This window comes from Gopherus flavomarginatus, chromosome 23 (genome assembly GCF_025201925.1).
Source record: "Gopherus flavomarginatus isolate rGopFla2 chromosome 23, rGopFla2.mat.asm, whole genome shotgun sequence".
In the NCBI taxonomy this organism is placed as follows: Eukaryota; Metazoa; Chordata; order Testudines; family Testudinidae; genus Gopherus; species Gopherus flavomarginatus.
Window position 1 is genome coordinate 17,783,764 of NC_066639.1, and position 24,255 is coordinate 17,808,018.

Below are 24,255 nucleotides of genomic sequence, written 5' to 3' on the forward strand. Positions count from 1 at the left end.
CCCATACACCCTGTCACACACACCCCAGACAGCCTGTCACACCCCCCCCACACCCTGTCACACACCCCCACATACCCCCATACACCCTGTCACACACACACATACACCCTGTCACAGCCCCCCACACCCTGTCACACCCCACCACACACCCACATACCCCCATACACCCTGTCACACCCACACACCCCAGACAGCCTGTCACACCCCCCACACCCTGTCACACACCCCCACACCCCCACATACCCCCATACACCCTGTCACACACACACACCCCAGACAGCCTGTCTCACACCCCCCACACCCTGTCACACACCCACACACCCACATACCCCCATGAACCCTGTCACACACACACCCCAGACAGCCTGTCACACACACACCCACACCATGTCACACCTCCCCACACCCCCACATACCCCCATACACCCTGTCACACACACCCCAGACAGCCTGTCACACACACCCCAGACAGCCTGTCACACACCCCCACATACCCCCATACACCCTGTCACACACACCCCAGACAGCCTGTCACACCCCCCCCACACCCTGTCACACACCCCCACATACCCCCATACACCCTGTCACACACACCCCAGACAGCCTGTCACACACCCCCCACACCCCCACATACCCCCATACACCCTGCCACACACACACACCCCAGACAGCCTGTCACACCCCACACACACACACCCCCACATACCCCCATACACCCTGTCACACCCCACCACACACCCACATACCCCCATACACCCTGTCACACCCACACACCCCAGACAGCCTGTCACACCCCCCACACCCTGTCACACACCCCCATACACCCTGTCACACACCCACACACCCACATACCCCCATGAACCCTGTCACACACACACCCACACCATGTCACACCTCCCCACACCCCCACATACCCCCACACACCCTGTCACACCCCCACACACCCACATACCCCCATACACCCTGTCACACACCCACACACCCCAGACAGCCTGTCACACACACCCCCACACACCCCCATACACCCTGTCACACACACACATACACCCTGTCACACCCCACCACACCCTGTCACACCCCACCACACACCCACATACCCCCATACACCCTGTCACACCCACACACCCCAGACAGCCTGTCACACCCCCCACACCCTGTCACACACCCCCATACACCCTGTCACACACACACCCCAGACAGCCTGTCTCACACCCCCCCACACCCTGTCACACACCCACACACCCACATACCCCCATGAACCCTGTCACACACACACCCCAGACAGCCTGTCACACACACACCCACACCATGTCACACCTCCCCACACCCCCACATACCCCCATACACCCTGTCACACACACCCCAGACAGCCTGTCACACACACCCCAGACAGCCTGTCACACACACCCCAGACAGCCTGTCACACACCCCCACATACCCCCATACACCCTGTCACACACACCCCAGACAGCCTGTCACACCCCCCACACACCCTGTCACACACCCCCACATACCCCCATACACCCTGTCACACACACACATACACCCTGTCACAGCCCCCCACACCCTGTCACCCCCCACCACACACCCACATACCCCCATACACCCTGTCACACCCACACACCCCAGACAGCCTGTCACACCCCCCACACCCTGTCACACACCCCCACACCCCCACATACCCCCATACACCCTGTCACACACACACACCCCAGACAGCCTGTCTCACACCCCCCACACCCTGTCACACACCCACACACCCACATACCCCCATGAACCCTGTCACACACACACCCCAGACAGCCTGTCACACACACACCCACACCATGTCACACCTCCCCACACCCCCACATACCCCCATACACCCTGTCACACACACCCCAGACAGCCTGTCACACACACCCCAGACAGCCTGTCACACACCCCCACATACCCCCATACACCCTGTCACACACACCCCAGACAGCCTGTCTCACACCCCCCACACCCTGTCACACACCCCCACATACCCCCATACACCCTGTCACACACACCCCAGACAGCCTGTCACACACCCCCCCACACCCCCACATACCCCCATACACCCTGCCACACACACACACCCCAGACAGCCTGTCACACCCCACACACACACACCCCCACATACCCCCATACACCCTGTCACACCCCACCACACACCCACATACCCCCATACACCCTGTCACACCCACACACCCCAGACAGCCTGTCACACCCCCCACACCCTGTCACACACCCCCACACCCCCACATACCCCCATACACCCTGTCACACACACACACCCCAGACAGCCTGTCTCACACCCCCCCACACCCTGTCACACACCCACACACCCACATACCCCCATGAACCCTGTCACACACACACCCCAGACAGCCTGTCACACACACACACCCACACCATGTCACACCTCCCCACACCCCCACATACCCCCATACACCCTGTCACACACACCCCAGACAGCCTGTCACACACACCCCAGACAGCCTGTCACACACCCCCACATACCCCCATACACCCTGTCACACACACCCCAGACAGCCTGTCACACCCGCCCCACACCCTGTCACACACCCCCACATACCCCCATACACCCTGTCACACACACCCCAGACAGCCTGTCACACACCCCCCACACCCTGTCACACACCCCCACACCCCCACATACCACCATACACCCTGCCACACACACACACCCCAGACAGCCTGTCACACCCCCCACACACACACCCCCACATACCCCCATACACCCTGTCACACACACACACACACACACATACACCCTGTCACACACCCCCACACCCTGTCACACCCCACCACACACCCACATACCCCCATACACCCTGTCACACCCACACACCCCAGACAGCCTGTCACACCCCCCACACCCTGTCACACACCCCCACACCCCCACATACCCCCATACACCCTGTCACACACACACACCCCAGACAGCCTGTCTCACACCCCCCCACACCCTGTCACACACCCACACACCCACATACCCCCATAAACCCTGTCACACACACACCCCAGACAGCCTGTCACACACACACCCACACCATGTCACACCTCCCCACACACCTACATACCCCCATAAACCCTATCACACACACACACCCCAGACAGCCTGTCTCACACCCCCCCACACCCTGTCACACCCCCACATACCCCCATACACCCTGTCACACACACACCCCAGACAGCCTGTCACCCCCCCACACACACACACACCCCAGACAGCCTGTCACACACACACCCACACACCCTGTCACTCCCCCCCACACCCACACCCCCACATACCCCCAGACAGCCTGTCTCACACACACACCCCAGACAGCCTGTCACACACACACCCACACCCTGTCACACCCCCGCACACCCATACACCCTGTCACACACACACACACCCTGTCACACCCACACCCTGTCACACACCCCCCACACCCACATACCCCCATACACCCTGTCACACACACACCCCCCAGACAGCCTGTCTCACACCCCCCACACCCTGTCACACACCCACACACCCACATACCCCCATAAACCCTGTCACACACACACCCCCCAGACAGCCTGTCACACACACACCCACACCATGTCACACCTCCCCACACACCCACATACCCCCATAAACCCTGTCACACACACACCCCCACACCCTGTCACACACCCCCACACCCACACCCCCACATACCCCCATAAACCCTGTCACACACACACACCCCCCGTCACACACACACCCCCACAGACACCCACACACACACCCATACACGATGTCACACACCCCCACACACCCCAGACAGCCTGTCACCCCCCACACACCCTGTCACACCCCCCCACACCCTCCCATAAACCCTGTCACACACACACACCCCAGACAGCCTGTCTCACACACCCCCACGCCCTGTCACACACCCCCACACCCCCACATACCCCCATAAGCCCTGTCACACACACACCCCCCACACAGCCTGTCACACACACCCCCCGTCACACACACACCCCCACAGACACCCACACACACACCCATACACCCCGTCACACACCCCCACACACCCCAGACAGTCTGTCACACCCCCCACACACCCTCCCATAAACCCTGTCACACACACACCCCCCCAGACAGCCTGTCTCACACCCCCCCACACCCTGTCACACACACCCACACCCCCACATACCCCCATAAACCCTGTCACACACACACACCCCAGACAGCCTGTCTCACACACACACACCCCAGACAGCCTGTCACACACACCCCCACACCCTGTCACACCCCCGCACACCGATACACCCTGTCACACACACACATACACCCATACACCCTGTCACACACCCACACCCTGTCACACCCCCCACATACCCCCATACACCCTGTCACACACACACACCCCAGACAGCCTGTCTCACACACCCCCACACCCTGTCACACACCCACACACCCACATACCCCCAGACAGCCTGTCACACACACACACCCCAGACAGCCTGTCACACACACACCCACACCATGTCACACCTCCCCACACACCCACATACCCCCATACACTCTGTCACACACACACACCCCAGACAGCCTGTCTCACACACCCCCACACCCTGTCACACACCCCCACACCCACACCCCCACATACCCCCATAAGCCCTGTCACACACACACACCCCACACAGCCTGTCACACAAACACCCGCACAGCCTGTCACACACACACCCCGTCACACACACACCCCCACAGACACCCACACACACACCCATACACCCTGTCACACACCCCCACACACCCCAGACAGCCTGTCACACCCCCCCCACACCCTGTCACACCCCCCCACACCCTCCCATAAACCCTGTCACACACACACCCCCCAGACAGCCTGTCTCACACCCCCCCACACCCTGTCACACACCCCCACACCCACACCCCCACATACCCCCATAAACCCTGTCACACACACACACCCCAGACAGCCTGTCACACACACACCCACACCCTGTCACACCCCCCCACACACCCACATACCCCCATACATCCTGTCACACACACACACCCCAGACAGCCTGTCTCACACACCCCCACACCCTGTCACACACCCCCACACCCCCACATACCCCCATAAACCCTGTCACACACACACACCCCAGACAGCCTGTCACACACACACCCACACCATGTCACACACCCACATACCCCCATACACCCTGTCACACACACACACCCCAGACAGCCTGTCTCACACACCCCCACACCCTGTCACACACCCCCACACCCACACCCCCACATACCCCCATACACCCTGTCACACACACACACCCCACACAGCCTGTCACACACACACCCACACAGCCTGTCACACACACACCCCGTAACACACACACACCCACAGACACCCACACACACACCCATACACCCTGTCACACACACACCCACACACAGACACCCACACAGCCTGTCACACACACACCCCCACAGACACCCACACACACATCCATACACCCTGTCACACACACACACCCCACACAGACACCCACACAGTCTGTCACACACACACCCTCACAGACACCCACACACACACCCATACACCCTGTCACACACACCCCCACACACAGACATCCACACACACACCCACACAGCCTGTCACACACACACCCACACAGCCTGTCACACACACACCCCGTCACACACACACCCCCACAGACACCCACACACACCCCCATACACCCTGTCACACACCCCCCCACAGACACCCACACACACCCCCATACACCCTGTCACACACACCCCCACGCACAGACACCCACACAGCCTGTCACACACACACACACCCACAGACACCCACATACCCCCATACACCCTGTCACACACACCCCAGACAGCCTGTCTCACACCCCCCACACCGTCACACACCCCCACACACCCACATACCCCCATACACCCTGTCACACACACCCCAGACAGCCTGTCTCACACCCCCCACACCCTGTCACACCCCCCCACACACCCACATACCCCCATACACCCTGTCACACACACCCCAGACAGCCTGTCTCACACCCCCCCACACCCTGTCACACACCCACACCCCCACATACCCCCATAAACCCTGTCACACACACACACCCCACACAGCCTGTCACACACACACCCACACAGCCTGTCACACACACACCCCATCACACACACACCCCCACAGACACACACACACCCCCATACACCCTGTCACACACACCCCCACACACAGACACCCACACAGCCTGTCACACACACACCCCCACAGACACCCACACACACACCCATACACCCTGTCACACACACACACCCACACAGCCTGTCACACACACACCCCCACAGACACCCACACACACACCCATACACCCTTTCACACACACCCCCACACACAGACATCCACACACACCCCACACAGCCTGTCACACAGACACCCACACAGCCTGTCACACACACACACCCACAGACACCCCCATACACCCTGTCACACACACAGACACCCACACAGCCTGTCACACACACACACCCACAGACACCCCCATACACCCTGTCACACACACCCCCACACACAGACACCCACACCACACAGCCTGTCACACACACCCACACACACACCTCACACAGACACCCACACACACCCCAGACAGCCTGTCACACACACACCCCCACACACAGACACCCACACACACCCCAGACAGCCTGTCACACACACACCCCCACACACAGACACCCCCCACACCCCACACAGCCTGTCACACACACACACCCACACACAGACACCCACACAGCCTGTCACACACACCCCACACACCCCACACAGCCTGTCACACACACCCCCATACACAGACACCCACACCCACGCCACACAGCCTGTCACACACACCCCCACACAGACACCCATACACACCCCAGACAGCTTGTCACACAGACACCCACACACACCCCAGACAGCCTGTCACACACACACCCCCACACACAGACACCCACACACACCCCAGACAGCCTGTCACACACACACCCCCACACACCCCAGACAGCCTGTCACACACACACCCCCACACACAGACACCCACACACACCCCACACAGCCTGTCACACACACCCCCACACACAGACACCCACACACACCCCAGACAGCCTGTCACACACACCCCCACAGACACACACACACACCCTCACACACCCCTCCCCACACAGACACCCACACACACCCCCATACACCCTGTCTCTCACATCCCCACACAGACACCCAAACACACCCCACAGACACACACACCCCACACAGCCTGTCACACACACCCCCTTATTTCACACAGACACCCTGTCTCACACACCCCCATGCAGACACCCACGCACACCCCCAGACAGCCTGTCACACAGACAGCCTGTCACACACACCCCCCTTATCTCACACAGACACCCTGTCACACACCCCCACAGACACACACACACACCCACAGACAGCCTGTCACACACACACCCCTTATCTCACATAGACACCCACACAGACACCCTGTCACACACACCCCCGCACATTCACAACCACACATTTTATCTCACAGACATACACACAGACACCCTGTCACACACACCCATACACCCTGTCACAACCACACCCCTTATCTCACACACACACACAACCTGTCACAACCACACCCCTTATCTCTCTCTCACACACACACACTGTCACAACCAAACCCCTTATCTCACACAGACATACCCAACCACCCTGTCACAACCACACCCCTTATCTCACACAGACATACATACAGACACCCTGTCACAACCACACCCCTTATCTCACACAGACATACACACGTACACCCTGTCTCACACACACCCCTTATCTCACACAGACACACCCACAGACACCCTGTCACACACACACCCATACACCCTGTCACAACCACACATCTTATCTCATACATACACACACTCTGTCATACACACAGCCATACACCCTGTCACAACCACACCCCTTATCTCACACAGACACACAGCCATACACCCTGTCACAACCACACCCCTTATCTCACACAGACATACACACCGACACCCTATCTCACACACACCCATACACCCTGTTACAACCACGCCCCTTATCTCACACAGACACCCTGTCACAACCACACCCTTTATCTCACCCAGACACACACCCGTACACCCTGTTGCAACTACGCCCCTTATCTCACAGACATACACCCATACACCCTATCACAACTACACCCCTAATCTCACACACACACACAGACACCCTGTCACACAGACACCCACACACACCCATACACTGTCACAACCACACCCCTTATCTCAGACACACACCCACACACCCTGTCACAACTACACCCCTTATCTCACACAAACATACACACAGACACCCTGTCACAACCACACCCCTTATCTCACACAGACATACACACAGACACCCTGTCACAACCGCACCCCTTATCTCACACACACATACAGCCTGTCACAACCACACACCCTATCTCACACAGACACCCTGTCACACAGACACACACCTTATCTCTCTCACACACACAGACACCCTGTCACCCCTCCACACCCACGCACAATCACACACACCCATGCACCCTGTCACAACCACACCCCCACACAGGCACCGTCACAACCACACCCCCACACAGAAACCCTCTCTCACACCCACACCTTGTCTCACACACCCACACTGACACAGACACCCTGTCACACACACACCTTGTCTCACACAGACACCCTGTCACGGACACACACCTTGTCTCTCTCACGCACACAGGCACACACATAGACACCCTGTCACAACCACACACTCTCTCACACACAGATACCTTGTCACAACCACACACCCACACACCCTGTCACAACTATACACCTTGTCTCTCTCTCACACACACTGACACCCTGTCGCAACCACACACCTTGTCTCACACAGACACACACACATGCACCCTGTCACACATGCACCCTGTCTCTCAGACCCACACACGCACCCTGACTCTCACACACCTTGTCTCACACTCACAGAGACACACACACACACCCTGTCACAACCACACCCCCACACAGACACCTTGTCTCTCTTACCCACATGGACACCCTGTCTCACACACACAAACACCTTGTCTCTCACACCCTGTCTCAGACACCCTGTCACACCCCACACAGACACCCTGTCACAACCACACCCCCACACAGACACCCTGTCTCTCTCACACCCCTTGTCTCTCTCACACCCAGACACACACACAGACACACCCACTGTCTCACACAGACACCCTGTCACCCCTCTACACACACACACCATCACTCACACCCCTTGTCTCATACACCCACACAGACACCCTGTCACACACACACCCATACCCCGTCACAACCACACCCCAACATAGACACCCTGTCACACCCACCCACACAGACACTCTGTCATCCCTCCACACACACAGACACCTTGTCTCTCTCTCTCTCTCACACACACACACAGACACCCTGTCTCAGACACCTTGTCACAACCACACACCCACACAGACACCGTCACACACACACACCTTGTCACACACACCCATACACCCTGTCACAACCACACCCCCACACAGACACCCTGTCTCTCACACACACCTTGTCTCTCACACCCACACAGACACACTGTCACACCCACATACATACCCTGTCTCACACACAGACACCGTGTCTCTTTCACACCCACGCACCCTGTCATACACCCCCACACAGACACCCTGTCACACACACACACCTTGTCTCACACACCCACACAGACACCCTGTCACACCCACATACATACCCTTTCTCACACATCCACACACCGTCTCACACACCCATACAGACACCCTGTCACCCCCCCACACACCCACACACCGTCGCAACCAGAGCACCACACAGACACCGTCTCTCACACACGCCGTCATACCCATACACCCTCTCTCACACCCCCACACAGATACCCTGTCACCCCCACACACAGACACCCACACACCGTCACAACCACAGCCCCATACAGACACTCTGTCTCTCACACACCTCGTCATACCTGCACACCCTGTCTCACACCCTCCCACACAGACACTCCGTCTCTCTCTCACACACAACCTGTCACACATACACAGACACTCTGTCATACCCACTCCCCCAGAGACACCCTGTCTCTCTCTCTGACACCCGGTCACACCCACCCCCACACAGACATCCATCACACACACCCACAGACACCCTGGTGCAGCTCCACATAGTGGAGGGGCCTGACCCCGGGAGAGAGTGGACCCCCGAGAAGGGCTGTCGCACTGAAAGAGGTTCCCACCACAGACCACACAGGGCCAAGAGCGGGCATGACCTGTGAGTCTGTGACACACTGTCACACCCACACAGACACTCTGTCGTACCCACACCAACCCCGTCACACCCACACAGACACCCGACCCGGCACACCCACACCCCCATCACGCCTACACCAACACCCCATCACACCCTCACAGACAACACTATCACACCCACATCCCATGTCACACCGTCAGACCCACACAGCCACGCATGACGAAGTTGGGTTTTATTCATCTTAGGTTGCACGTGAGTCTTACTGTCCTATATTAATACTGTGTGTGCCTCAGTTTCCCTGTGTGCTGCCCCAATACTTTGGGGGTGGGAATTGGGGATGTGATTTTGCTGAGGCCCTGGGGCAGGTGAGACTGCCTGGCTGTTTGCACCTGTTTATCCTGAGACTCAGGAGGGAGGGTGCGACCAGGTGACACCTTTGGTGCGTGGAGACGGGACATGAGGAGGTGTTGGTTGGGTGACTGGAGGCTGGCAGTCTGCTTGGTGGGGGACTGGAAGAGGAGGAGTCCAGGGTGTGTGGCCCACAACTCCCCAAGTTGGACTTGGCTGAAAATCACTGATTTCTGTGCTAACAAGCTCTGCCCTACGCTGTGTTCCCGGCTGTGATGCAGTAGGGACTGTCTGTGTGGGGAGTGGGAGAGCAGGGGAGGACTTCAGGGGATGGACGATGCCAGAGCCTGTAACCTGAGCTAGGTAAGGGAGGGGAAAGGTCAACACCTTTGCCCGGGAAGGGGACAAAGGAAGGGAGTGGCAGGAGGGAAGCAGTTTGAGTTTGGGCTTGGGGCTGTGTGGGTGGAATTCAGGGTATCCTAGCTAGGATCCAAGCACCCTGAAAGCCCAGAAGGACTCGGTGAAGGGGTCCTGACTGTGCCTGCAAGCTCTGCTGTAACCTGTGTTCCTGTTGTCCAATAAACCTTCTGTTTTACTGGCTGGCTGAGAGTCACTCTGGGTCCCAGGAAGAGGGGTGCAGGGCCGGACTCCCCCACACTCCGTGACAACTGGTGGTAGCGGTGGGATATACTGCACCCCGTGGACAGCGCTTCCTGCAGTAAGTGACTGGGGAGCAGTAAAACGAAGGGGTGGTTAACCCCTGGGAGTGTGTGCCCAGTGAGAAGGACTTTGCAGTAACAGGGTCCCCCGGGGGATTGCAGCGAGCGGTCCCAGGGGCGGAGGATTCTGCAGCTCAACCCTGGCAGAGAGGTGGTGACCTCAAGAAGGGCTGGTGCACTAGGGGTCCCCCTGGAAACCATGGGGAGCGGCGAGCACCCCGGCCTTTGAGTGGCCAGCAGGAAGATGTATGCCAAGCGGCGCAAGTGCGACCTGCTGGAGCTGTGCAAGCAGAGGGGGCTGCACCCAGGGAGGCTCAGCAAGGACCAGCTGATTGCCCAGCTGGAGCAGGGAGACCGCATGAATGAACGGAGCCCTGTCTCTGAGGGAAGCAGCCGAGCAGATGCAGCGCAGGCACCAGTGTCCCCACTGGGAGTGGTCAGCCCGCGGACGAGGGCTTCCCGAGACCCCCCCTTCCTAGGCCTAGGGGAAGGGCGGGGAGGAGCCCAGTGTATACCGAGGGCACCATGACACCCCCGGCCAGCAGGGGATCCGCCCAGCGAAGCTCACCCCCCAGCAGGGGATCCTCCCGGCAACGCTCGGCATCCGTGGAGCGGAGGCGGCTGGAATATGAAAGGGAGAAGCTAGAGTTAAAGAGGCAAAAGCTGGAGGAGAAGGTGAAACAGCGTGAACATGAGCTGGAGGAGAAGGCGAAACAGCGTGAACATGAGGAGAAACAGCGTAAACATGAGCTGGACCTGGCCCGGCTGGCGAGCAATGGGGCCCCGGCTGCGGTGAGTGAGGGGCGGCCCAAGCCTACAAAGAGCTTTGATAAGCACTTGCTGCCCCGGCGTAAGGAGGGGGAGGACATAGATACCTTCCTGACGGCCTTTGAGAATGCCTGCGAGCTGCACAGGGTTGACCCTGCAGACAGGATCGCAGTTCTCACCCCCTTACTGGACTCCACAGCCATGGAGGTGTACAGCCGACTGAAAGGGGCGGAGGCAGGGGACTACGAACTGTTCAAACAGGCCCTGCTCCGCGAGTTTGGGCTGACTCCTGAGATGTACCGGAAAAAGTTCCGGAGCCAGCGTAAAACCCGTGAGGTCACATACCTACAACTGATCAACCGGGCGCAGGGGTATGCCCGCAAGTGGACAGCTGGGGCCCAAACTAAAGAGGGCCTGCTTGACCTATTCATACTGGAGCACCTGTACGAGCAGTGCCCGTCCGACTTGAGGCTGTGGTTGATGGACCAGAAGCCGGAGAACCCACAGCATGCAGGCCAGCTGGCCGACCAATTTGTGGACAGTCGGGCAGGGGATGGCAGGGAGGAGTCTCGAAGGAGCAAGCCTGCCTCAACACAGAGAGAGAGTCATCATGGGACCTCCCAGAGGGGGCCTATGGAGAACCCTCCCAAAAGGGGAACATCCAGCGTCAGGTCCCTCCGACCCACTCAAGGGGACCCACGAGACATGGGCTGCTATCGCTGTGGCCAACAAGGTCACATACGGGCCCAGTGCCCCAAGCTCAGGGACAGACCAAGCAGACCCAACCCGCAGAGGGTGGACTGGGTAAAAACCCAATCGGAGGAGGGGCTACATTCCCAGGAAAGGGGGGCTGGCAACGTACCACCTATGGATGCTCCAGGCTCCGGGGTTTTGGTTTACCGGGTGGGCGCGGGGCTACCCCTCCGGAAGGAGTGCATTGTTTCCCTGGAGGTAGATGGGAGGAAGGTCACTGGGTACTGGGACACGGGCACAGAGGTGACGCTGGCCCGGCCCGAGGTGGTGGCCTCAGATCGGATGGTGCCTGACACCTACCTGACCCTGATGGGCATGGGCGGGACCCCATTCAAGGTGCCCGTGGCAAGGGTACACCTGAAATGGGGGGCCAAGGAGGGCCCCAAGGATGTGGGGGTACACCCATATTTGCCCACGGACGTGTTAATGGGAGGGGACCTCGAGGACTGGCCTAGTAACACCCAGAGTGCCCTGGTCGTGACTCGTAGTCAGAGTCGGCAAATGGCACTGCTCCCTGACAACGGGGAAGGTACTCGACCCGAGGTGCAGGACCCTAACCCAGGGGGCGGGGAACGCCCAGGGGCACGGTTCAGAGAGGCTGCGGCCTCAGACCCAGCCAGCAAGAGAGAGCCGGTCCCCATCCCTGTCCCAGCTGCTGAGTTCCAGGCCGAGTTGCAGAAAGATCCCTCCTTGCGGAAGCACAGGGACCGGGCTGACCTTAGTGCGGTACAGACCATGAGGAGAGGTTGCAAGGAGAGGTTCCTGTGGGAGAAGGGGTTCCTGTACCGAGAATGGGCTCCCGCAGGGGAAGTAGAGTCATGGGGGATCAGGAGGCAGCTGGTGGTCCCCCAGAAGTTTCGTCACAAGCTGCTGTACCTGGCCCATGACATCCCTCTCGCAGGGCACCAGGGAATCCGGCGCACCAGGCAGAGGCTGCTACAGAACTTTTACTGGCCTGGGGTCTTTACCCATGTCCGACAGTACTGCCAATCCTGTGACCCCTGCCAGAGGGTGGGGAAGGCCCGGGACAAGGGGAAAGCGGCTTTGAGGCCTTTACCCATCATAGAAGAACCTTTCCAGAAGGTGGCCTTGGACATAGTGGGACCCCTCAGCAAGACGACCCGGTCAGGGAAGAAATACATCCTGGTGGTGGTGGATTTTGCCACTCGCTACCCCGAGGCGGTGGCCTTGTCCTCTATCGAAGCAGACACAGTGGCAGATGCGCTGCTGACAATTTTCAGCCAGGTGGGGTTCCCCAAGGAGGTCTTAACGGACCAGGGGTCCAACTTCATGTCGGCCCTGCTCCGGTCCTTATGGCAGAAATGTGGGGTCCAGCACAACTGGGCCTCAGCGTATCACCCCCAGTCCAACGGGCTGGTAGAAAGGTTCAACAGGACGCTGAAGATGATGCTAAAAACATTTATGAACCAGCACCCGAAGGATTGGGACAAGTACTTACCTCACCTGCTGTTCACGTACAGGGAGGTGCCCCAGGAATCTACCGGGTTTTCACCTTTCGAACTGTTGTATGGAAGGCGGGTAAGGGGGCCCCTAGACCTGATGAGGGACGAATGGGAGGGGAAGGCCGCTCCCGAGGAAGAGTCAGTGGTGGAGTATGTCCTGACCTTCCGGGAAAGACTGGCCGAGCTCATGGGCCTGGCCAGGGAGAATCTGGCCCGAGCCCAGAGGAGGCAGAAGGTCTGGTATGACCGCACGGCACGGGCCCGTGCCTTCGCCACCGGAGATCAGGTGATGGTTCTCATCCCTGTGAGGAGAAACAAACTCCAGGCCGCCTGGGAAGGGCCCTTCAAGGTTATCAAGCAACTGAATGAGGTAAACTATGTGGTGGAGCTGTCAAACCGGGCACATCACCGTCGGGTGTACCATGTGAACATGATGAAACCATACTATGACAGGGGGAATGTGGTGTTGGCCGTGTGTGGACATTGGGAGGGGCAGGGAGATGACCCCTTAGTAGATCTATTCCCTGGGACAAAAGCTGTTTCCCCCCTGGAGGCGATTCCCCTCTCTGATCAACTGACCCCGGGCCAGCACGCTGAGATCAGAGGGGTGCTGCATCTATACCGACAGCTGTTTTCCAACCAGCCTGGACGCACTAATTTGACTGTCCACCGGGTGGAGACCAGGTCACATCCCCCTATAAGATGCTCCCCTTTTCGGGTCACTGGTAAAACTGCCCAGGATCTTGAAAGAGAGGTCAGGGACATGCTGGCTTTGGGGGTGATCCAGCCGTCTTCCAGCCCTTGGGCCTCGCCAGTGGTGCTGGTCCCCAAGAAGGATGGGTCAATCCGGTTCTGTGTGGACTATCAAAAGCTCAATGCCATCACCGTATCTGATGCCTACCCTATGCCCAGGCCTGATGAGCTCCTAGACAAGCTGGGAGGTGCTCGGTACCTCACCACTATGGATCTTACCAAAGGCTACTGGCAAGTGCCGCTGGACGCAGATGCCAGGCTGAAATCGGCCTTTATCACCCCTCTGGGGCTCTATGAGTTTCTGACCCTGCCCTTCGGCCTCAAGGGAGCACCGGCCACCTTCCAGCGCCTGGTGGATCAGCTACTGAGGGGGATGGAGAGTTTTGCCGTGGCGTATATTGACGACATCTGCGTCTTCAGCCAGACCTGGGAGGACCACGTGTCCCAGGTTAAACAAGTCCTGGACCGACTCCGAAAGGCTGGGTTAACAGTAAAGGCTGAGAAGTGCAAGGTGGGGATGGCTGAAGTATCTTACCTGGTGCCATCGGGTGGGGAGCGGCTGCCTGAAGCCGGAACCAGCCAAGGTGGAGGTGATCAGAGACTGGCCTGCTCCCCAAACCAAAAAGCAGGTCCAGGCCTTTATTGGGATGGCGGGGTACTATCGAAGGTTCGTGCCCCACTTCAGTGCCATAGCCGGCCCCATCACTGAACTGTGCAAAAAGGGGAAGCCAGACAAGGTGATCTGGACTGAGCAGTGCCAGGAGGCTTTCTGGGCGCTGAAGGAGGCTCTGGTTAGCGACCCAGTTCTGGCAAAGCCAGATTTTGACAAACCCTTTATGGTGTTCACCGATGCCTCAGACACGGGACTGGGGGCGGTGTTAATGCAGGAGGATGAAAAGGGGGAGAGACACCCCATCGTGTACCTGAGTAAGAAGCTGCTACCCCGGGAACAAAGCTACGCGGCCATCGAGAAGGAATGCCTGGCCATGGTGTGAGCCCTTAAGAAGCTAGAGCCATATCTCTTTGGGCGACACTTCACCGTGTACACCGACCACTCTCCCCTGACCTGGCTGCACCAGATGAAAGGAGCCAACGCCAAGCTCCTGAGGTGGAGCCTGCTCCTGCAGGACTATGACATGGACGTGGTCCATGTGAAGGGAAGTGCCAACCTGAAAGTGGATGCGCTGTCCCAGAGAGGGGACCCTGAACTTCCCCAGGTCAGTGGGCAGAGTGACCCCGCTCAGTTCAGTCTCCAAGGGGGGAGAGATGTGATGCAGTAGGGACTGTCTGTGTGGGGAGCAGGAGAGCAGGAGAGGACTTTAGGGGATGGACGATGCCAGGGCCTGTAACCTGAGCTAGGTAAGGGAGGGGAAAGGTCAACACCTTTGCCCGGGAAGGGGAACAAAGGAAGGGAGCGGCAGGAGGGAGGCAGTTTGAGTTTGGGCTTGGGGCTGGGTGGGCGGAATTCAGGGTATCCTAGCTAGGATCCAAGCACCCTGAAAGCCCAGAAGGACTCGGTGGAGGGGTCCTGACTGTGCCTGCAAGCTCTGCTGTAACCTGTGTTCCTGTTGTCCAATAAACCTTCTGTTTTACTGGCTGGCTAAGAGTCACTGTGGGTCCCAGGAAGAGGGGTGCAGGGCCGGACTCCCCCACACTCCGTGACACCGGCTGGCTGAGAATCCCATCTGACTGAGAAGTGGGGGTGCAGGACCCTGTGGCCCCCCTGGACCCCGCCTGGCCGGACGCGCTGTGGGGAGCACACAGAGGGGCAGAGGATGCTGCATGCTCCAAGCTCAGACCCAGGAAGGTGGAAGCCTCCTGCTCAGGAGACAGTCGGCTCCCCCAGAGTCCTGCCTGGCCTCGTATGGACAGGTGACACCACGCACCCCGTCACAGCCCCACACGGGCACCCCCTTTCCCTGTCTCTCAGACACCAGCAAGTACAAACACCCCCCCATAGAGGCACACACTCCGACACCCACAGGCACACACCCTGTCACAAACATGCAGGCACACAGCCCACCATCACACTTGCCCTCTCTCGCGCGCGCATACACACACCGTGACAGGCACACCTGCACACAGACGCCCCCCCATCTCGCTCACAGGCACACCTGCACAGACACACCTGCACGTACAAACACTCCCTGTCGTGCAGACCCCAACAAACGCACGCTGCCCCAGACACAACCGTTCACGTGGATACCCCCATCTTTCTCTCATACACTGTCCCACGTGTACACGCAAATACCCTGTCACAGACACACCCACGTGCACACTCAGCTTTGCGCACACCCACCCATGACAGACACTTTACTGTCACAGATACTTGTGTACACACACACTTCACCATCACAGACACACCTGCACACACAGACACACACCCTGTCACAAACCCACCCATACACACACCCACCGATACAGACATATCCACGCCTCATCACAGACACAGGCCACACACACAGCCCATCCCAGACACACACGCGCACATGTACGTCACAGACACGACTGGCCACACACCCCACCATCACAGACATGCCTGCATGCACACCCCCATCACAAACACACAGCCCACTGTCACAGGTGCCCCCCAGCCCTTCCCCCATTCCAACCCCTACCCCAAAGTCGCTGCCCCAACTCCGCCCCCTCCCTGCCCCAAATCCCCTCCCTGGCCCTGCCTCTTCGCCCTCCTCCCTCCCAGCGCTTTCCATGCAAAACAGCTGTTTTGCGGCGCAAGCATTGGGAGCCGGGGGGAATGGGGCACACAGCGCGCTCAGAGGAGGAGGCGGAGGAGAGCTGGGGCGTGGAGGCGCGGCAGGAGCTGCCAGTGGGTGCTGAACACCCACCCGTTTTTCCCCGTGGGCGCTCCAGCCCTGGAGCACCCACGGAGTCGGCACCTGTGGTCACAGGCTCAGTCGCACACAGCTCATATACAGCCCCCCACAGTCACACATACACTCACCCGCACCTGCCACACATGGCACCACAGCACAATCATGCACACGCCGCACCCTGTCACACACAACACATCACAGTCGCGCACACACATGCCACCATCATAGGTGCACACCATATTCACACCCTGCGCCCACTCCTCACTCCCAAACATGCCCCCTTCCTCAAGCCACCCAGCCTCCTAGAACATCACATCACATCACGTTCACACCCACCCCCTCACATGGACAACCACACCACAATCACATGCCACATTCGCACCCCCCCACCACAATGTCACACCCACAGCAGCAGGAAGCTGGGCTCAGATGCATTTTGCAATCAATCCGGTTACTTAATAATGGGAATTTCCCAGCCCTGGGGTTGTGTTTCCCATCAGCCTCCCCCCCGCCCCCCGCTGGTGGGGACAGGATGGGGTTTCCCGCTCCCCTGGCCCGGCCTGCTGGCAAATCAGCCAAAAATGATTTGTGCCTAATTGCGGGAGGGGTGAAAAAACCTGCGGGGTGTTGGTGCAAGTGTGTAAGGCCTGCAGTGGGTGGGCGTGAATGAAGGCATATGGGGTGTGACTGAGTGAGGGTGTGCAGGAACAAAGGGTGGGAATGGGTTGATCTGCCGGGGGGGGTGTGTTTGGGTTAGTGTGTGTGTGTGTGTTATGGTGCGAGGGTGTCTATTTACACAGCTGTGAGTGTGTGTGCAGTGTCTGTCTTGTGCGTGTTGGTGAGTGAGTGTTTGGGGGTGTGTGTGTGGGACAGGGTGTGCCAGTGACCAAATAACCCCCCAGAGGTGGCGGAGAGCAGCTGGGCCGTATGTACAGTGTAATGCCGGTCGGTTGACGCTTTCACCCCAAAGGGAGAGGAGCCGTCAACTCCAGGAACATGTCCAGGGACAGACCTGGTGCCCCTCGGCCATGGGGCCAGCAGCCTCCCCCAGACACAGGGACCCCCCCGAGCGACACCTTGCTGGGACCCCTGGCAGCCCCCCAGGGCCGGTCTTATCGGGAATCAGCCCCCACCCTGCCACAGCAAGTCGTCTGCTCAGGGTTAGGGTGTTCTCCCTTCCCCCCGGGGAACCTCCTCCCTGGCCCGGGGGCGGGATTAGGGTGTTCTCACTCCCCCCCCCCCCCACCAGCCTCCTCACTGACTGGGGTGGGACGGGGCGGGTGGAGCCAGTCTCAGCCTGGACTCTCCCCAGAGACACTGCAGGATCCTGGTTTCCATGGACGGGGTGAGTCAAAGCCGGTCGGGGGGTCTGGCTGGGAGGGGGGCGGGAAGGGCTGGGATGGGAGGAGGGCAGGGGGTCCCTGGATCTAGGACAGCTGGGAGAAGGGAGAGATGTCTGGGGCTGGCCCACACTTGGGGGGAAGGGGAGGGCAGGTTGCACCCATGGGGAACCTGCTCCTGTAGTGGGGCCCCACCCAGGTGCTGAGCAGCTGCATGGGGAGTTTGGGGGAGACAGGGATGAGGGAGGCACCATGGTGGAGAAGGGGGTTGGGGTTCCCCCATCCTGCTATGGGAACAAGGGGTTGTGGGATGCAGTGGGGGGAGGACAGGGCCCCTGGGGGCAGGTTACCTCTGACCTGACACCTAGGGGGAGCTTCTTCCCCCATTGCCTGCACCCTGACCCCCGGGGTGTCCTGTCCCAGGGCTCAATCTCTGACCCTAGGGCAGCTCATTTCCCCTCTTAGCCAGTGGAACTACCTGCCACTGGGTATTGGGGCTGAGCAGGGTTCAGAACAGGGTGTGGGGGTGTTACATGGAGAATGGACATCCAGAGGTATCCCAGGAGACCCCACTCCCCTCCCAGAGCTGGGGAGAGAACCCAGGAGTCCTGGCTCCCAGCCCCCACTGGTCTGACCCACCAGCCCCCACCCCCCTCCCAGAGCCGAGGAGAGAACCCAGGAGTCCTGTGGGCAGCCGAGTGATGAGGGTTTGGAGCAGGCAGAGGGAATTCTCTGCCAGCTGGTGCCTGTCGCTGCCTGGCTCTGCCCCTGGGTCCCCGCTGCCCCACCCTCCACACACACAGCCGCAGCCCCGCCTGTGTGCGCAGCAGGGTGCACATGTCATTAAGCAGCATTTGGGTTGCGACACTGTCCTCGGTGCCAGGCCGCACCTCCCCACACATACCCCGGGCAGGAGAGCCGCCCTGGGCATTCCTGGCATCCTCCCGTCCACCCTCCTCGGGGAAACCCCTGGGCAGCCCGGCAGCGTCCCTCCAGGGCTCTGGGACCCAGGGGCAGCCCCCTGCCTGCATGGGGGGAGCCCAGTTCTTGGGCACTAAAGGGGCCCCCAGGGACACAGCCCCCCCCACCCCGGAGACCCTGTGCTGGGACAGAAAAGAAAAAGATTCCTGGGCCCCAGCCCAGCTGTGACCCACAAAACCAACCCTAGTGTGAATCGAGCGGGGCTGTGGGTCGGGAGTGAGGGGCACCGGGAGGGCAGCACTGGGCTAGCATGGGCTGTGGGTCAGGAGTAGGGGGCAGGGCTGGGCTAACAGGAGCTGTGGATCGGGAGTGAGGGGCACTGGCAGAGCTGGGGGGCAGGGCTGGGCTGGCAGGGGCTGTGGGCCAGGAGTGGGGACACTGGCTGAGCTGCGGAGGGCCATGGCTGGGCTGGGAGGGCCGTGAGTCGGGAGTCGGGGCCCTGGCCAAGCTAGGGGGGGCATGGCCAGGCTGGGGGGGCCGTGGCCGGACTGAGGGGGCTGTGGGTCTGGAGTGAGGTGTGCCAGCCGAGCTGGGGGGCATGGCCAGGCTGGGGGGGCTGCGAGTCAGGAGTGGGGGTGCTGGCTGGGCTGGGGGGGCTGCAGGTAAGGAATGGGGGTGCTGGCTGAGCTGGGGGGGCTGCGGCTCGGGAGTGGGGTGCCAGGGGGGCAGGGCTCAGCAGGGGCTGCAGGTTGGGAGTGAGGGGCGCTAGCCTAGCTGAGGGGGGGCCATGGCCTGGCTGGGGGGTCTGCAAGTCAGGAGTGGGGGCACCGACCGAGCTGTGGGGAGCTGCGGGTTGGGAGTGAGGGGCTGTGGCCGAGCTGGGGGGGGCACAATCGGGCTGGGGGGGCTGCGGGTTGGGAGTGAGTGGAACCGGGGGGCAGGGCTAGCAGGGGCTGAGGGTCTGGAGTGAGGGGCTGTGGCCGAGCTGTGGGGGCGCAGGGCCAGGCTGGGGGGGCTGCGGGTTGGGAGTGAGGGGCACTGGGGGGCAGGGCTGGCAGGGGCTGAGGGTCTGGAGTGAGGGGCGCCGGCCGAGCTGGGGGGGGGCCATGGCCGGGCTGGGGGGGCTGCAGGTCGGGAGTGGGGGCGCTGGCCGAGCTGCGGGGCCATGGCTGGGCTGGGGGTGCTGCCAGTCAGGAGTGGGGGTGCTGGCCGAGCTGGGGGGGCTGCGGATCGGGAGTGAGGGACCCTGGCTGAGCTGGGGGGGCCATGGCCAGGCTGGGGGGGCTGCGAGTCAGGAGTGGGGGGGCCCTGGCCAGGCTGGGGGGGCTGCGAGTTGGGTATGGGGGTGCCAGCCGAGCTAGGGGGGCCCTGGCCGGGCTGAAGGGGCTGCGAGTTGAGTATGGGGGTGCCAGCCGAGCTCTGCGCAGGTTTTAACCTCCTCTCCTCTCCTCTCCCCCCCTCACCCCAGCATGGCTGGACTGCGCCCCCCAACGCCTCGGCAATGCCCCCCAACAAGACGGGCTGCGGGGAACGGGCCGACTTCCAGTACGTGCTGTTCCCCGTGGTTTACAGCCTGGTCTTCGTGCTGGGCCTGGCCGGGAACGGGTCCGTGCTCTGGTATTTCCTGCGCACCCGGACGGCCACCGCCCCGGCCAACATCTTCCTGGCCAACCTGGCGTCCCTCGACCTGCTCTTCGTGCTGACGCTGCCCTTCCGGGTCGGCTACCACGCCCTGCGCAATGACTGGCCCTTCGGCGAGGCCCTGTGCAAGCTGACCGGTTCCCTCTTCTACGCCAACCTGTACGGCAGCTCCCTCTTCCTCAGCTGCATCTGCCTGGAGCGCTACGTGGCCGTGATGCACCCGCTGCGCTCGCTGCGCCTGCGCCGGCCCCTCTACCGCGTGGCCGCCTGCCTGGCCGTCTGGGCCCTGCTGGCCGCCGCCGGCCTGTACCTGGCCCTGCGCGGGCCCCTGACGCGCCCCTTCCCCGACGGGCGCCTGGCCTGCCTGGAGAACTTCTCCAGCGACTCCTGGAGGGGCCGCATCTCGGGCGTCAGCCTCTTCGCTGCCGCCGTCGGGTTCCTGCTGCCGCTGACGGTCATCGGCGTCTGCTACCCGCTCATCGCCCGCCGCCTGCTGGACACGCCCGGGATGGCGCCCGGCTCGCGGGCCGCCCGGCGCAAGGCGCTGCGCACGGTCCTGGTGGTGCTGGCCGTCTTCCTGATCTGCTTCGCCCCTTACCACCTCACCCAGGTGGTGCACACCCTGGGCCGCCTCGGGACGCTGGAGGGCTGCCGGCTCCTTCGCGGCACCTACGCCGCCCGGCGCGTCACCATGGCCCTGACCAGCCTCAACGCCTGCCTGGACCCGCTGATCTATTACTGCGCGGCCGAGCGCTTCGCCTGGAGCCCGCCCTGCCGTGCCGGGTGCTGCACGGGCTGGCCAGCCTCCTCCGGGGACTCCCAGGGCTCGGGGCTGCAGGCGCTGGACAATGGGGCCTCCCGGGGGGCCCAGGCCGAGACAGGCACCTCGTCCCACGATGTGGCCTGAAGGGGAGACACCAATGGACACCCTCCTCCCCTCCCCCCGCTTGCTGCGCTGTGGGCTCCGGGGCCCCTGGGAGCCGGGCTGCTGCATTCTCAGCTGCTGGACAAGAGAGGGATGGTGAACAGTGTTACAGGGGTGTATACGTCCATGTAGTATTACGTGTGTGCAGTCGTGTGGGCGTGTGTGTGAGCACACAGGCGTGCCAAAGGCCGAGGGGTCGGCGTGTACGTGTGTGTGAGCACATGGGCATGCCAAAGGCCGAGAGGTCAAAGTGTGTGTGTGTGTGAGCGCATGGGCATGCCAAAGGCCGAGAGGTCAAAGTGTGTGTGTGTGTATGTTTGTGTGAGCACACGGGCATGCCAAAGGCCAAGGTGTCAATGTGTGTGTGTGTGTTTGTGTGAGCGCACGGGCGTGCCAAAGGCCGAGGGATCGGCGTGTGTGTGCGAGCACACTGGTGTGCCAAAGGCTGAGGGGTTGGCGTGTGTGTGTGCATGAGTGCACGGGCGTGCCAGAGGCCGAGGGGTTGGCGAGTGTGTGTGCGTGTGAGCGCACGGGCGTGCCTAAGGCCAAGGGGTCAGCGTGTGTGTGCGTGTGAGGGCACGGGCACGCCTAAGTCTGAGGGGTTGGCGTGTGTGTGTGTGTGCGTGTGAGCGCACAGGCGTGCCTAAGGCCGAGGGGTTGGCGTGTGTGTGCGTGTGAGTGCACAGGTGTGCCTAAGGCCGAGGGGTTGGCGTGTGTGTGTGTGAGTGCACGGGCGTGCCTAAGGCCGAGGGGTTGGCGTGTGTGTGCGTGTGAGTGCACGGGCGTGCCTAAGGCCGAAGGGTTGGCGTGTGTGTGCATGTGAGCGCACGGGCGTGCCAAAGGCCGAGGGGTTGGCGTGTGTGTGTGCGTGTGAGCGCACGGGCGTGCCTAAGTCTGAGGGGTTGGCGTGTGTGTGAGTGCAGGGGTGTGCCTAAGGCCGAGGGATTGGCGTGTGTGTGCGTGTGAGTGCACGGGCGTGCCTAAGGCCGAGGGGTTGGCGTGTGTGTGCGTGTGAGCGCACGGGCTTGCCTAAGGCCGAGGGGTTGGCGTGTGTGTGCGTGTGAGCGCACGGGCATGCCTAAGGCCGAGGGGTTGGCGTGTGTGTGCGTGTGAGCGCACGGGCATGCCTAAGGCCGAGGGGTTGGCGTGTGTGTGCGTGTGAGCGCACGGGCATGCCTAAGGCCGAGGGGCTGGCGTGTGTGTGCGTGTGAGCGCACGGGCATGCCTAAGGCCGAGGGGCTGGCGTGTGTGTGCGTGTGAGCGCACGGGCATGCCTAAGGCCGAGGGGCTGGCGTGTGTGTGCGTGTGAGCGCACGGGCATGCCTAAGGCCGAGGGGTTGGCGTGTGTGTGCGTGTGAGTGCACGGGCGTGCCTAAGGCCGAGGGGTTGGCGTGTGTGTGAGTGCACGGGTGTGCCTAAGACCGAGGCATCGGCCTCTC

The 24,255-nt window shown here is 61.0% G+C and overlaps 1 protein-coding gene across 2 annotated transcripts; it reads left to right on the forward strand.

Moving 5' to 3' along the window:
* The first annotated feature begins 19,262 nt into the window (after positions 1-19,262).
* Positions 19,263-23,973, forward strand: LOC127039613 (lysophosphatidic acid receptor 6-like). Of its 2 annotated transcripts, XM_050933400.1 has the most exons (4): positions 19,263-19,334; positions 21,719-23,290; positions 23,454-23,568; positions 23,716-23,973. In XM_050933400.1, the coding sequence occupies exons 1-2, from the start codon at positions 19,326-19,328 to the stop codon at positions 22,796-22,798; spliced, it is 1,089 nt and encodes a 362-aa protein (XP_050789357.1). In that variant the 5' UTR covers positions 19,263-19,325; the 3' UTR covers positions 22,799-23,290; positions 23,454-23,568; positions 23,716-23,973. The 2 variants fall into 2 exon arrangements, with proteins under 2 accessions (XP_050789357.1, XP_050789358.1); XM_050933401.1 differs by lacking the exon at positions 23,454-23,568 and having other exon boundaries at positions 23,740-23,781.
* Positions 23,974-24,255: the final 282 nt, after the last annotated feature.